Genomic DNA, 14,134 nt, shown 5'->3' with positions numbered 1-14,134 from the left:
CACTTGCTTTATAGACCTTTACTTGACCTGTGTGACAAAAGAATCTCTCCTCCCTCTAAACTCACAAAGTAACTAAAAGCTTGCTGGTTGTAGAAATATCTTCGATGTTTATAGATGTGTAGTTTCAGACTTTCATCATGGGTGTTTTCCTTGTTTCCATCATTGGAAGCTCAACAGTTACTTCAATCACACATTCTTTGTATGATTATATGATTATTTTTCTTGTTTATTTTCAGACTAATCTCTGCAGTGCCAGAGTCTATGCTGGGTACTAATTGGCTGTCTTACCTATTGAATTAATATACATGAAAAATTGGTTTCATAAAATCAATAATTATTTTCATAATTGCTATTTTTTAAAATTTGTTTTTTAATATATGTGTATGTGTGTGGGCCTGTGTGATTTTATATTCACCACTGGTGCCTGAAGAGGCCAGAAGAGGGCATTAAATCTCCTGGAGTGGAGTCACAGGCAATCGCGAACTGCCTGGCACTGGTGCTAGGAAGAGCAGTAGTGTGCTTGCCTGTTGGCCATCACTCCAGAAGCTCATAATTACTGTTTGAAGGGACGCGTTCTTAAATGACTTGTGCTCACAGCCTCTTTAATGTTGTGGTCTTCGTTAAGTCTGCCAACAAGAAAAAGATCACCAAAGCTGAGCGACTTCGGCTGCTGCAGGAGGAAGAAGAGAGACGCCTGAAGGAGGAAGGTACTGAAGGCCGTGCTGGACCACCTAGAATATGGGGCATTAGCCAGAGGTTGATAGCGATGCCGTGTAGCACAGGCCATTAGTCAGAGGCTGATAGTGATGCTGCGCCAGACCACCTAGCCCGGAACATTAGCCAGAGATGATATCAACACAACCACTCAGCGTTTTCAACAGGCTTTAATTTTATAATGGATTTCTACAATGCAGTGTGTACTCAGAAAGACCCATCAGTGCATGTTCAGACCACACAGTCAGATCCGAGTGTGCACGGAAGCCATGCTGCCATACAGAGTTCAGGACTTGGGAAAGTCCTGTCTCTGACAATCTGCTGATCTTTTGACCTTTTACCCCACACAATATTTGGCTGTATTTAAATTAACAAAAAAAAATTGCTTATCAGAATTCACATCCAGCTGCTCAGCCCATATTTTAATTTGCTAATTTTGTCAAGGCTGCTATGAAGTATTTATAATTCACTAATGAAAATAGGGACATTAGTGCTGATTGTGTGGTAAGAAGTCTGAAATTTATTAAAGATGAGAAATACACACTAGCAAAGTATGTACAACAGCTTAACTATTTTTAAAGCTGTTTTTTTTAAGATTTATGTTATTTATTTTTGATTATGTGTATGTGTACGTCTGAATGTGGGTATGCACCAGTGACTTCAGGCACCCACAGGGGCCAGAGGTGTTCAATCCCCTGCAGCTGGTTACAGGAAGTGTGAGCTGCATGATGTGGGTGCTGAGAATTGAACTGGGGCTCTATACAAGAACAGTACATGCTCTTAACTCCTGAGCCCAACTTTTTTATGTTTAACAATATCTATTTGCCATTTTTTGGTTTGTTTTTTCGAGACAGGGATTCTCTGTGTAGTTCTGGTGCCTGTCCTGGATCTCACTCTGTAGACCAGACTGGCCTTGAACTCACAGAGATCCACCTGCCTCTGCCTTCCAAGTGCTGCTGGGATTAAAGACGTGCACCACCGCCGCCGCCTGGCCTATTTGTCACTTATTTAAATTAAACATTGATAAAAATATTGGCCGATTGAAATATTAGAAAGCAGTTTTTAAAATCTGAGTGCTCCTGATAGCCAGGGATATTAGAATTCAGTGTCTGTAGATTTATATTCAGATTTTAAAAATACTCTGTTGACTTTTAATGTATACTTTATCTTTTGTAGGTAGTAAAGCACATTCTTTTGTTTTCTAACTGATGTTTTTAGGTTTGTTTATTTATTGAGGGCACTGGTACTTTGCCATATGCATGGAAGCCAGAGGACAACTCTTGGGAGTTCTTTCCTTTCACATGGGAATCTAGGAATCAAACTCGGGTCAGTAGATGGCTTGGTGGCAAGTGCCTTTGCCATCTGAATCATCCTGCTGGCCTTTGTTAGTCCTAGCACTCAGGAGACGGAGACAGGTGAATTTCAGTGAGTTCGAGGCTAGCCTGGTCTACCGAGCGAGTTCGAGGACAGGCTCCGAAGCTACAGAGAACCCTGTCTCAGTAAACAAAATGAAACGAGAATCTAAAACACTGTGGTTGAACATCTGCAGTTAGCTCTTGACTTCTCTTTGGCTCTTCAGAGGAGGCTCGACTGAAATTTGAAAAAGAAGAACAGGAGAGGCTAGAAACACAGCGGATTGAGAAAGAGAAATGGCGTCAGCTGGAAAAGAAGGTGAGTGTGAGCCACAGTGCCAGCCGTGCTAATACCCACCCCAGCCGGGTCTGTAGCTGCAGCAATACCCAGCCCTACTGTGAACATCAGCCATCACCGCACACGTTTTCAGTTAGGCGCACGAATGTCACTGATTTTAAAAGGAGGTTGGGTGGTCTCTCTATGCAGCTCTGGCTGTTCTGGAACTCTGTAGACCAAGCTGGCTTCATACTTACAGAGATCTGTCTGCCTTTGCCTCTCAGGTGCTGGGATTAAAGGCACATGTCACTGTACCTGGCAGCATCGTTCATGTTTTAAAAAATCTCTTTAGCATCTAGCTCACCAGAAGACACCTGGGCTCTCATGTTGATGCCAGCATTTTGTTAGATGTTTCAGCAGAAATATGAAGAAAAGCTCATCTTGCACAGATAGACTACAGAATTGGGGGAAAGGATGCAACAGGGCTCCGAGGTGTCTTAGGTGGGAGAGTGCCTGCCTTGAAACCGTGCAGTCTAAGCTCTACATGAAAATCCAGGTGGATGGGCTGCCTGGAGCACTGAGGGCAGAAACAGGCGGATCCCTGCAGCTCACGGCCAGCTAGCCTAGCCAAACTGATGAGCTTCCATTTCATGAGGGACCCTGCCTCAAGACAGAGAGTGACCAGGGAACAACACTTTCTGTCAACATCTGCCTGTGTAAACACACACCCACATGCCCACATACACATATGCACGCACCTCTCACATGTGCTCACATCCACAAAGTGGGAAAATGCCCTCCTAGCCTTCCAGATACTGTGAAATTCTTGGACACTGCACCTCCACTAAGCAAATGTTGACTGCTGCTGCTGTGCCCTCTGTGTGACAGAGCTGTGCCGTGTGGCTGAAGACAGAATCAAACTTCAGTCTCCGGCTACGCTCCTGTTTCAGCTTCCTGAGTAGCTGGGACCATGGGCACGTGGCACCCTCCCCAGCCTTACAAGTGAGCTTCACAATGTGGAATCTGAAGCTACGTTAGTGAGCACACACCCCATTACTGGGCACACATCCCATTAGTGGGCACAAACCCCATTAGTGGGCACACACCCCATTAGTGGGCACACATCCCATTAGTGGACACATACCCATCAGTGGGCACATATCCCATTAGTGGGCACACACCCCATTAGTGGGCACACATCCCATTAGTGGGCACAAACCCCATTAGTGGGCACACATTTCATTAGTGGGCAACACCCCATTGGTGGGCACACATCCCATTAGTGGACACACCCCCACTAGTGGGCATACACCCATCAGTGGGCACACCCCTATTAGTGGGCACACACCCATTAGTGGGCACACACCCCATTAGTGGGCACACATCCCATTAGTGGACACATACCCATCAGTGGGCACATATCCCATTAGTGGGCACACACCCCATTAGTGGGCACACACCCCTATTAGTGGGCATACCCCCATTAGTGGACATACACCCATCAGTGGGCACACCCCTATTAGTGGGCACACACCCATCAGTCGGCACATATCCCATTAGTGGGCACACACCCCATTAGTGTGCACACACCCGTTAGTGGGCACACACCCCCATTAGTGGGCACACACTCCCATTAGTGTGCACACACCCCATTAGTGGGCACATACCCCATTAGTGTGCACACACCCCATTAGTGTGCACACACCTGTTAGTGGGCACACACCCCTTGGCAATCAAGTATTGCTCTTTGCCTCTGAACAGATTGATTTCCGAGCACTGCTCTGTCACATCATGTGCTGTTTTCCTAGAACATACTGGTCAGTGACTTACTTCCAAATGTTGACCTGTCTTATTCTCCATTATCAAAATATCACTTATGTATTAGGTGTGGTGGTACATGCCTTGAATCCCAGCACTCAGGTAGCAGAGGTAGCCTAATTTTCATAGCAAGTTCCAGGCCAGCTAAGGCTGCATAGTGAGACCCCGTTTCAAAGAAAAAATAATCACCTGTTAGTATTACTGCCTGTCAAATTAGAAGTTTTTAAAGATTTGCTGTTCACCAGGTGCAGTTTTTTTTTATCTGAATTTCTGCTTGAATGCTGAACCTTGTTGTTCCACACAAATATTTGATTTATATCCTTGACCTGTTGTGTTCAGTTCGTATGTTTCTGAGAGCATATCTACCAAAACACTCAATCATAGAGATTATTTCTAGGGGCACTGTTGCCTTTGGTGTGTAGAGGAGTGTCAATGCCTCTTTCCATTCTAGCACACACAGTGTTAAAGTTGGATTCTCAGGGTTAGGATTTAGTAGAATTAATCACTGCCCCCTCCATCAGGATGGTCTGTGTGTGGCCACCGCTCCATCTCACGGTCCTAGCCCTAGCTAGTGCAGGTGAGACCACTGCCTTGATTCCTGTTCAGACACCCGAGGCTGTATCGTGCACCGCAGGGCAAAGAATATCCCACACAGACTGATCTCAGACCCCAAAGGTGCCCTCAAACATCTAAAGGGCCACTTTGAAGCTACTGTTTGAGAAGTCTCAGTGTTAGCACTTTAGTCAAGCTAACTGGACTGTTTAGTTTGGAACTATGTATTCAGCCACATGCATTTTAAAGCTCCCTGTGAAGCATAAAGCTAACATGGAAGAGCAATCATGTGACCCTCCTTCTGTGGCAGGACCTAGAAAGAAGGAGTGAAGAACTTGAAGAGCTTTCTTTGCTAGAGGGCTGTTTTCCTGAAGCAGAAAAACTGAAACGGGAAACCAGGGCACTGGCTCAGGTGAGGCTGTCTCCTCTCTTGAGCTTATACTTCTGGGACCATGAGGAAACTGCTAATTTTTATCTTGGGAAACTTTATTAAGAAGGAAATCCAGATGGTGAGATGGCTTAGTAGTTAACCGCATGCACTGTTCTTGGTAGAGTCTGAGTTCGGTTCCTGGCATCTATTATCAGTAGGCTCACAACCAAATGTTCTCTAGCTCCAGGGGATCTGATGCCCTCTTCTGGGCTCTGCAGGCACTGCACACACAGAAATACATAAATAGAAATAAATCTAAAAAACCTCTCTCTCATTTGACAAATACATTGTTTAGGGAAGAGAAATTGATTGCTTGATGGTGCTAGTACAAAAAGGATTTTAAAATACCATGGAAGCTCTGGGATGAATTGTAAATTAGCATGCAGGCTTTGAAAGCCCAGTGAGTAGTGGAGAAGTTGAGCCCTTGGATCAGGGGTGGTGTTGTCTACCTTGTGCCTTGATTGAACTCAAGCAGAGCAGTGTGTATCTGTGAGTGTGCACAGCTTCTGCTGTTGGTGGGCCCTAGCCTGGTGTCAGCTATGCTGGGAAACTGCTTGTTTTGTTATTTTGAAAGCTAACTAGAGAAGGAAATTTGCAGCTATGGAGAAAGCCTCCCTTTCTGTGAGTGCTTTTCTCTCTGCACGAGCGAGGAAGAAGTAAGCCACTGGAGATGTATACAAGGGAGAAGGCAAAACACCCTGAACCTGCATGTGTAACAAGCCTCAGCTTTGATCCTCTGGTCTTAACCAGGCTTTGTGCTGAGGTTCTCCTCTCTGGTAGATGATGGTAATCAGACATGAAACTGGATACACAGGCAATGGAGCTAACACTAAGGGCAATAATCGGGAGGTCAGTCAAGAAAGGCAAGGTGGTAGAAGGATGGAAGGAAGGATGGAAGGATGAGGAATACAGAAGAGACAGTTTGGAGGGAGATGTTTGGGCACTTGAACAGAAGATGGTTTGTAGCAAGGTAGGTATGGTGAAATTCATTCTCTCTCTCTCTCTCTCTCTCTCTCTCTCTCTCTCTCTCTCTCACTGTGTGTGTGTGTGTGTGTGTGTGTGTGTGTGTGTGTGTCTGTCTGTCTGTCTGCCTGTCTGTCTATCTCCCAATTAGTGATGTCCCTGCCTCAGCCTCCCAAGTAGTGGCGCCCCACTGGCTTGGCTCCAGTCTTAGCAGGAGTTCATTCACAGAGGTTTGCTCACAGCTGAGTTCCTTGGTCTTCAAATAGACCAAAGATTTGGAAGCCTTGCCCTGTGTTGATGCACTGCAGTGTTTGGTGTCTTTCCTGAACTCCCTCAGTGACAGGCTGTGTTTAGAGAACAGTTCTGGCCTGATGCTAATAAACTAAGTGACCATAAAGCTGAGGTGAAACTTTCCCAGCGTATCTTTAGTAATCTTTTCAGCATGACGAAGTGAGTGGAGGAGATTCACGAGCATCTGCTCCTCGAGCTGATCTTGTGTATCTGAGCAAGGTGGTCTGACAGGGTAACAGTGACCTGAGCATTAGGAGGCATTGTGTCACCTTTACTGACTGAACGCACAGGAAGCTCTTCTAAAGAGAGGACTGTTGGCCTCTGTTTGCATTGGCCAGGGAGTCTTTTGCCTGGTTACAATACACTGAGAAGCAGTGACCAGCGACTGGGCTGATGACAAGTAGGCACTGTACCATCTCTGTGTAGCAAGGTCTAGTAGATTCAGGGGCATAGAACAATGTCCCAAGTGCCATGAAGGAGTGAATGAGGCACCATGGCTTAAGTGGAGACAAGACAGAATAGTGGCATTGACAGGTGCTGGGAAGAGTGTAGTAGAATGTTACTTTAAGTGTGTTCCTTTTGTTTATGTTACATTTGTTTAACTCTGTGAAGCTGTGTTACTTGTGCCTGTGTAGAACACCTGATGGTCTAATAAGGAACTGAATGGCCAATGCCAAGGCAGGAGAAAGGATAGGTGGAGCTGGCAGGCAGAGAGACTATATAGAGGGGAAAATCTGGGAGGAGAGACCTGATCTAGGAATGAAAGGAGAAGGAGGACTCCAGGGGCCAGCCACCTAGTTATGCAGCAAGCCATGGAGTAAGAGTAAGATTTACAGAAGTAAAAGAACAGGTAAAACCCAGAGGCAAAAGATAGGTTAATTTAAGGAAAGCTGGCTAGAAACTAAGCCAAGCTAAGGCCGGGCATTCATGAGTAAGAATAAGCATCCGTGATTTACTTGGGAGCTGGGTGGCAGCCCCCCCCCCCAAAAAAAAAGACCAAAAACAGAAGAGAAACATCTTCCACCTGCTCATGTTTTCAGATATATGAAAGGTTTAGTTGGATGCCTTGTGGCAGCTGTGTTTGCTAAGTTTTATAATTAGAACTAGAGCCAGGCTCATGGTTTGTTGGAAAATCAGCAAACTGCTGTGAGCACCTTGGCTCTGTGTGGAATGGGAAATATGGCCACTGCATTTGCTGGACTGCTCTGGACATGGAAGGGACCACACTGTGGTGAGGAGATGTGTTTCCAAAGAACCGAAGGCTGCTTATACACACAGTGATGGAAGAAAGCTAGCAAGTTGCTATCTGATGGATTTTATGGATTTTATTAGAAATTAAGGTTACAGCCAGGAGGTGGTGGCACATGCCTTTAATCCCAGCAGAGTTCCAGGTCACCCTAGTCTACAGAGTGAGTTCCAGGACAGCCAAAGTTACATGTGTCTTGAAAAATAAAAAAGAGATAAATTAGGATTACAGAGATAAACCTGATGTAAGGTGATGAAATCAGAAACAACAAGTCCTTGTACAAGGAGAAGATATTTTGGGTACATGAAGCTAGAGGGCAAAAAAGGTCAAAGAAGAGGGATTGTTCTCTTGATCTAAAGTTGAATGGTTATGACTAAAAAGAGTAAATGTATAGAGTGGAAAACTACTGAAGTTTCTAGAATCTGGCTTTGTGTTATCTGTGAGACATTCCAGATAGAGTCCCTGAAATCTGGCACTGAGGTACTTGTCTGTCGTCCTAGCACAGGGGCTGAGGCAAGAGGTCTTGAGTTCCAGGCTACATACTAAGGCCTTGTCTCAAAACAACCAAAATGTGTTTAACTTTGAGATCACCTTGTGTGTTGGTAACAATTCCTGGACCCCTCATGGAGAACCTGAGGCTCATGAGACAGCTGGTCCAACATTAGGCAGAGCAGGATTTTACTGATGACCGAGGGATGCTTTGATCTGTTTTCATGCTGGGGCGGCTATGTGCAGAGGCTGCTGGGATGGATAGTTTGATGAACTGGGATTAGTCTCAACCACATTTCCTGTCTATTCTGTTTAATGAGATGAGAAATGAAGCTTTCTGGAGGAAAGTCCGTTCAGCGTGGCCCCGTAAAGGGCATGACCACTGCCTCTTCTTTTCAGAGCCGTTAAATCTGTTGTTGAGAGTTCTGTATCATAATCTCACAAGTTAGATGAGGTGACACAGATTCTTGAACAACATTGATGTGGGGACAGTCCTAGGTTGCTGTTTATGGCCAGTCTTTGGTTTGTCAGGCCCATCATCCTGAGGAGCAGTACGGCTAGTGGCTGGTCTCTGCTGCCTGACAGCCATCTGTCTTTACAAAGTGTTTTCTTTGGTTGCTGCCTTTGATGGGATGAGAGTCTCCTTGAGTGCTGCTGTTCTCATGAAGTTTCCATGCAGGGAGACTGATGTTATAATATAATGAGAATGTTATTCTGAAATCTCTCCATCATGGAGCATTCCTGGAGAGATTCCTAGTGGCAGTGGTCTGTATTTTACTGATTTATTTATAATGAAAACAGTTGAAGAAAGTGTTAAACACAGTGACCCATCCCTCAGTCTCCTGACAAAGATAATTGACTGCCACCTGGGTTCTGGCCACCACATGTGGACATACACACAGACACAGACACACACACAGACACAGACACACAGACACAGACACACACACAGACACACACACACACACACACACACACACACACACACACACACAGAGACAAAGTAAATATTTAATAAATAAAATACAAAAAGTGTGTCAGGAGATTTAGTTTGATCAGATATCATAACTTTGGAACTGAAGCAAATATTAGAAGTCCAGTGGGAAATGAAGCAGGAAACAGGAAATGATGTCTAGAGTTTAAAATCATGTCATGACATGCAAAGTTTACATGGACAGCATGCTGAGAGGCTCCTAAAACATCAGAGGTACCTGTCAATCAGTGACAACCAAGGAGAAGATCGCACAAGCCTCGACTTACAGGCAAACACGGATCAGACAGAAAACAAACTGCTCACGTGACCTCAAAACAAACACGAAAGTAAATAGAATTTGTGCCCCACTGAACAATGGAGATTGGAAATTATTTAGATGAAAAGGAATCTAATGGGCTGGTGTTTGGCACTCCTTTATTCAAAGCTTTAGGGGGAACTGTGTGAGTTCAAGGCCAGTCTGGTCTACACGGGGAGCTCTGTGCTATCCAGGACTACAGAGTGAGAAGTGTGTGTGTGTGTGTGTGTGTGTGTGTGTGTGTGTGTAGGGGACAGAGGACCTGGCTGTTGTAGTTGGGTTTTTTGGCTAGTTGTATATTTTATATCAAGTTACTGGTTAACATCATCCATTGTTTTTGTGTAAATTGTGGTTATTAAGTTGAGGCTTTGGACTTCCAAAAAGGCAATTTAGGGGCTGGTGAGATGCTCAGTGGAAAAGTAAGCTTGTCACCAAGCCTGATGACTGGGTTCTGTCCCTAGGACCCACATGGCTGAAGGAGTGATAACTGGCTTCTGCAGGCTGTCCTCTGACCTCTACATGCACACAGTGGTGTATGCATTTTCCCTTCTCCCAATAAAAAACACTTTTGTTTATTTTGTTTTTTGAGACAGGGCCTCTCTGTGTATTCCTTTCTGTCTTGGAACTCACTGTTTACCAGGCTAGCCTCAAACTCATAGAGATCCGCCAGCTTCTGAGTGCTGTGCTACCCCCAGCTGGCTAAAATCCCAGTTTTGTTTGTTTGTTTGGTTGGTTTTGGTTTTTGGTTTTTGTTTTTTTCTGAGACAGGGTTTCCCTGAGTAGCTTTGCGCCTTTCCTGGAACTCACTCTGTAGCCCAGGCTGGCCGCAAACTCACAGAGATCTCCCTGCCTCTGCCTCCCAAATGCTGGGATTAAAGGCATGTGCCACCATCACCTGGCAAAACCCCCAGTTTTTAAAAGTTGATTGCCTCTTTGGTTGTATCCATGAGTGTGACCCTCACACATTTGTATCCCCAGTGGAAGCACTACATCCAGTGTGATGGGAGCCCTGATCCTTCAATTGCCCAGGAAATGAACACTTTCATTAGCCTGTGGGAAGAGGAGACAAATGAGACCTTCGAGCAAGTGATTGAGAAAAGCAAACTGGTGCTGTCTGTAAGTACGCCAGGCTGTCAGCTCCAAACCAGTCAGCATGGCTACTCCTAAGCCATGAATTCTCTCATAGTCCACCTCCCAAAGCAAGATGTAAACACAGTGTTTACCACTCCATCTCACAGAAGCAAACGATGAAATCGTTTGTATTTATGTGGCTGGTCTAGAGGCACTGGGGTCTTTAATTCCCACCTGACACTGTTGTTGTGGTTTGGGTTGTAAGTGCTCCCCAAAGGCCTGTGGTGCTCTTTAGTGAGTTGCTAGGATTTTCAGGAGTGGGTTCTAGTGGAAGGAAGTGAATTCATTAGAGTGTGTTCTTGAAGCGATGTTGGGATCCTCCCAGGCTTGGCGCTCCTCTCCTCCCGCCACACACACCATTACCTTTTTAATGTGTGGGCTAATGGCTCCCCCCATTACCTTTATAATGTATGGGCTAATGGCTCCCCCATTACCTTTATAATGTATGGGCTAATGGCTCCCCCATTACCTTTATAATGTATGGGCTAATGGCTCCCCCCATTACCTTTTTAATGTATGGGCTAATGGCTCTCCCTGTGATAGTTTTATCCACATCATTGTGCTTTGTTCAGATTTACCTTCTTAGTGAAAGTAAAAATGGGACAGTTTCCTAACTTCTGTGTCTGTACATAGGATGCCTAGACTCATCTAAGAAAAACACTGATAAAAACATTAATAACTATATTGTTTCATTAGAGAAATGGATGAGATCCATTAGGCAATAGAAGACTCTGGAAGCCATTGCAATCCAAGATGGATACTGTACTATCTATCCATGAATCCCTAGTGGCTCCCCCCCAATCCTTTAGAGGCCATAACAACCTAAAGCTGTGATGAGAATGAAATGGACTAGTGTGGCTGGGAACCTCAAACTATGAAAGATAGGAGCAAACACATCTGAGAAGGCCAGGAAATATGTTTGGATTAATTTTAGCTTATACATGTGCATTGAGACTTCTTAATCACAAAGAAATCAGAAGTCATATTGAAAGACTGTGAGCATACAGCAGTGTGACGGATGGAAAGATGAAGAGGAGCCGACCTGGGATGGAGGAGGATGGGCTGAAATCCAGGCAGGGATATCCAAAACCAGTACAGAGTAGGAGTGAGATGATATTTAAAGAAGCAATGTTGATAGGAATCCTCTAATTCATGGACACCAGCAAATTCTAAGAAAAGATATAGACTTAGAACATTCTGGCACCCCACACACCTAATGCATATGAGAACCCCTTCACACACACACCAAATACATGCAGAACTACGCACATAACTAATGTATGTAGAACCTCCCATACATCTAGTGTGTATAAAACCCCCCTCACACACACACCAAATGTATATAGAACACACACATACCCCAACTAATTTTCTACGTCTTAACACCAGCTGGGTGTCTGCAGTTGAATTTTGACACTAACTACCCAGGAGAGCATATCTCCATGTGTTAAGGGTTTGATCCACTAGCCTATGCATGCCTTCCAGCCATCCCCAAGGTTACTTCTACTTCTGAACAACCAACTCTAAATAGGGCTCCACTAACTCTCTTGGATGAAGTACTCTATTTAGTGGCTCACCAAACATAGAAAACTGGTACTTCTATCCAGTATAAACAGCTGGATGAAGAAGTGCATAGGGAATAGTATGTGGGGAAGGCTGAAATGATTGCCTGAGTTCTCTGGGTGTTTTGCATGCTTAGCAGCTTGATGTGTTCACTAGCTAGAAGGCTCTCTGAACCCCAGCATTAAGGGTGTTTATGTCAGCAGGGTGAAATCACCCCTCAGGGCTGAGGGTGCAGTGAACACCTCCACCCCAACATCACCTACTCACTCAGTGTTCACCTACCCTCCGGAGAGTCACCACACTGGCATAAACTCAAATGTAGCTGAAGCTGGGTCCTTATGAAAAACAAGCAAGTTTCTTCTCCCCAGCACTGAGAAAAATCCAGTCTTGTTCAGTGACAACAACCCAAGAAGATGGCTTGAGATGCCATCATTTGGTCTTGGGTGGTGGCGAACAATACTCTTCTCTGAGCTGGTTACTGAGAGCTTTGTGCCCATGGGGTTGAAAAGGTATAAGGGAATTCTTTGGAAGAAATGTTTTCTTTCTCTGTGATCTTAAATTACAGAAGTCGGGAAAGGATTTCTCTCCTTGATTTGAAAGTGATGGGCCATCCTCTTTCCATGTCCCTTTGACTATTTTCCAGGTGAGTGATATAATATTCTTCACATTTCAGTTGACTGAGAAGCTGAAGTTAATTTTACTGGAAACTCCATCATGTGATCTGGAGAGCAGGACCATAGCGCAGCATCAAGGGTCGATTCTGCGCCTGCAGGAGCTCCTCAGTCAGAAGGTGGACGTGGCCACAGAACTGCTTCTCCGAGTACGGGTAGTATTTCTCTGACAGCACTAACTTTAACAGGCTGTACTGTGTGTTATAGTCTGCTAATATTTCTAAAAACCTTAAAATATTCCAAGACAAATCAATGGAATGAAGGACCTGGGATTATGTGATTTAACAGCTGTTAACTATTTTCTAAAGAGCCAAAACATTAGTAACCAAAAGCTCATTTTCCTTATATTTGCCAAAGTTTACTGACTTCATTATGAAAAAAACTTTACAAAGTAATATATCAACTATAGGTAATCTAGTTAATAGAGATTACAATTATTGATATCCTAATTTTCATTTTGAAAGGATTGTATAAACATGAAATTCAAAGAACATTACTATGAGTTCCAATATGTGCTCTGTGTGAAATATTAATTTTCAGCTTTATTTATGTAATTTATGGATAAAAATAAAAATATAAATGTTTCACTACAGTTTTTATTTTCCTTCTCCCCTTTGCTCCATTCAGAAGTTTGTGTGTTATACATTCCTTCCTCAAATACCTCAGCAATAATGTTAAGATCCAAATAATTGTAAGCTAGTACACTTCATAAAACTTATTTCATAATTCTAATATCTGGTCCACAGTCTAAATTTCCCATGGATGTTTTATAAGTTTTAATTCTGTTGCATCATTGAAGAATCATCAGAGCACAGTCTGCAGGTGTACACTACAGAGCATCAGAACACAGTCTGCAGGTGTACACTACAGATCATCAGAACACAGTCTGCAGGTGTACACTACAGATCATCAGAACACAGTCTGCGCGTGTAACCATAGATCATCAGAACACAGTCTGCAGGTGTACACTACAGAATCATCAGAACACAGTATGCAGGTGTACACTACAGATCATCATAACACAGTCTGCAGGTGTACACTACAGATCATCAGAACATAGTTTGCAGGTGTACACTACAGATCATCAGAACACAGTCTGCGCGTGTAACCACAGATCATCAGAACACAGTCTGCAGGTGTATACTACAGAATCATCAGAACACAGTCTGCAGGTGTACACTACAGATCATCAGAACACAGTCTGCAGGTGTACACTACAGATCATCAGAACACAGTCTGCAGGTGTACACTACAGATCATCAGAACACAGTCTGCAGGTGTACACTACAGATCATCAGAACACAGTCTGCAGGTGTACACTACAGATCATCAGAACACAGTCTGCAGG

The 14,134-nt window shown here is 44.2% G+C and overlaps 1 protein-coding gene across 7 annotated transcripts in view; it reads left to right on the top strand.

Annotated features, from left to right (window-relative positions):
* Cfap94 (cilia and flagella associated protein 94) overlaps positions 1 to 14,134 on the top strand; it is a 46,101-nt gene that overhangs the window by 5,394 nt on the left and 26,573 nt on the right. For 2 of the 7 annotated variants that reach the window (XM_036180582.1, XM_036180579.1), the window contains 5 exons: positions 626 to 707; positions 2,294 to 2,385; positions 5,024 to 5,125; positions 10,400 to 10,537; positions 12,759 to 12,935. In XM_036180582.1, the coding sequence (XP_036036475.1) occupies positions 626 to 707; positions 2,294 to 2,385; positions 5,024 to 5,125; positions 10,400 to 10,537; positions 12,759 to 12,935 (591 nt within the window). Of the gene's footprint in view, positions 1 to 360; positions 708 to 2,293; positions 2,386 to 5,023; positions 5,126 to 10,399; positions 10,538 to 12,758; positions 12,936 to 14,134 lie in introns of those variants that run through there. The other 5 variants (XM_036180583.1, XM_036180580.1, XM_036180581.1 and 2 more) reach the window with 3 other exon arrangements.

Source organism: Onychomys torridus, chromosome 3 (genome assembly GCF_903995425.1).
Source record: "Onychomys torridus chromosome 3, mOncTor1.1, whole genome shotgun sequence".
NCBI lineage: Eukaryota > Metazoa > Chordata > Mammalia > Rodentia > Cricetidae > Onychomys > Onychomys torridus.
Note: the sequence above shows the minus strand (reverse complement) of the source record. Positions and strands in the feature narration are given on the sequence as shown.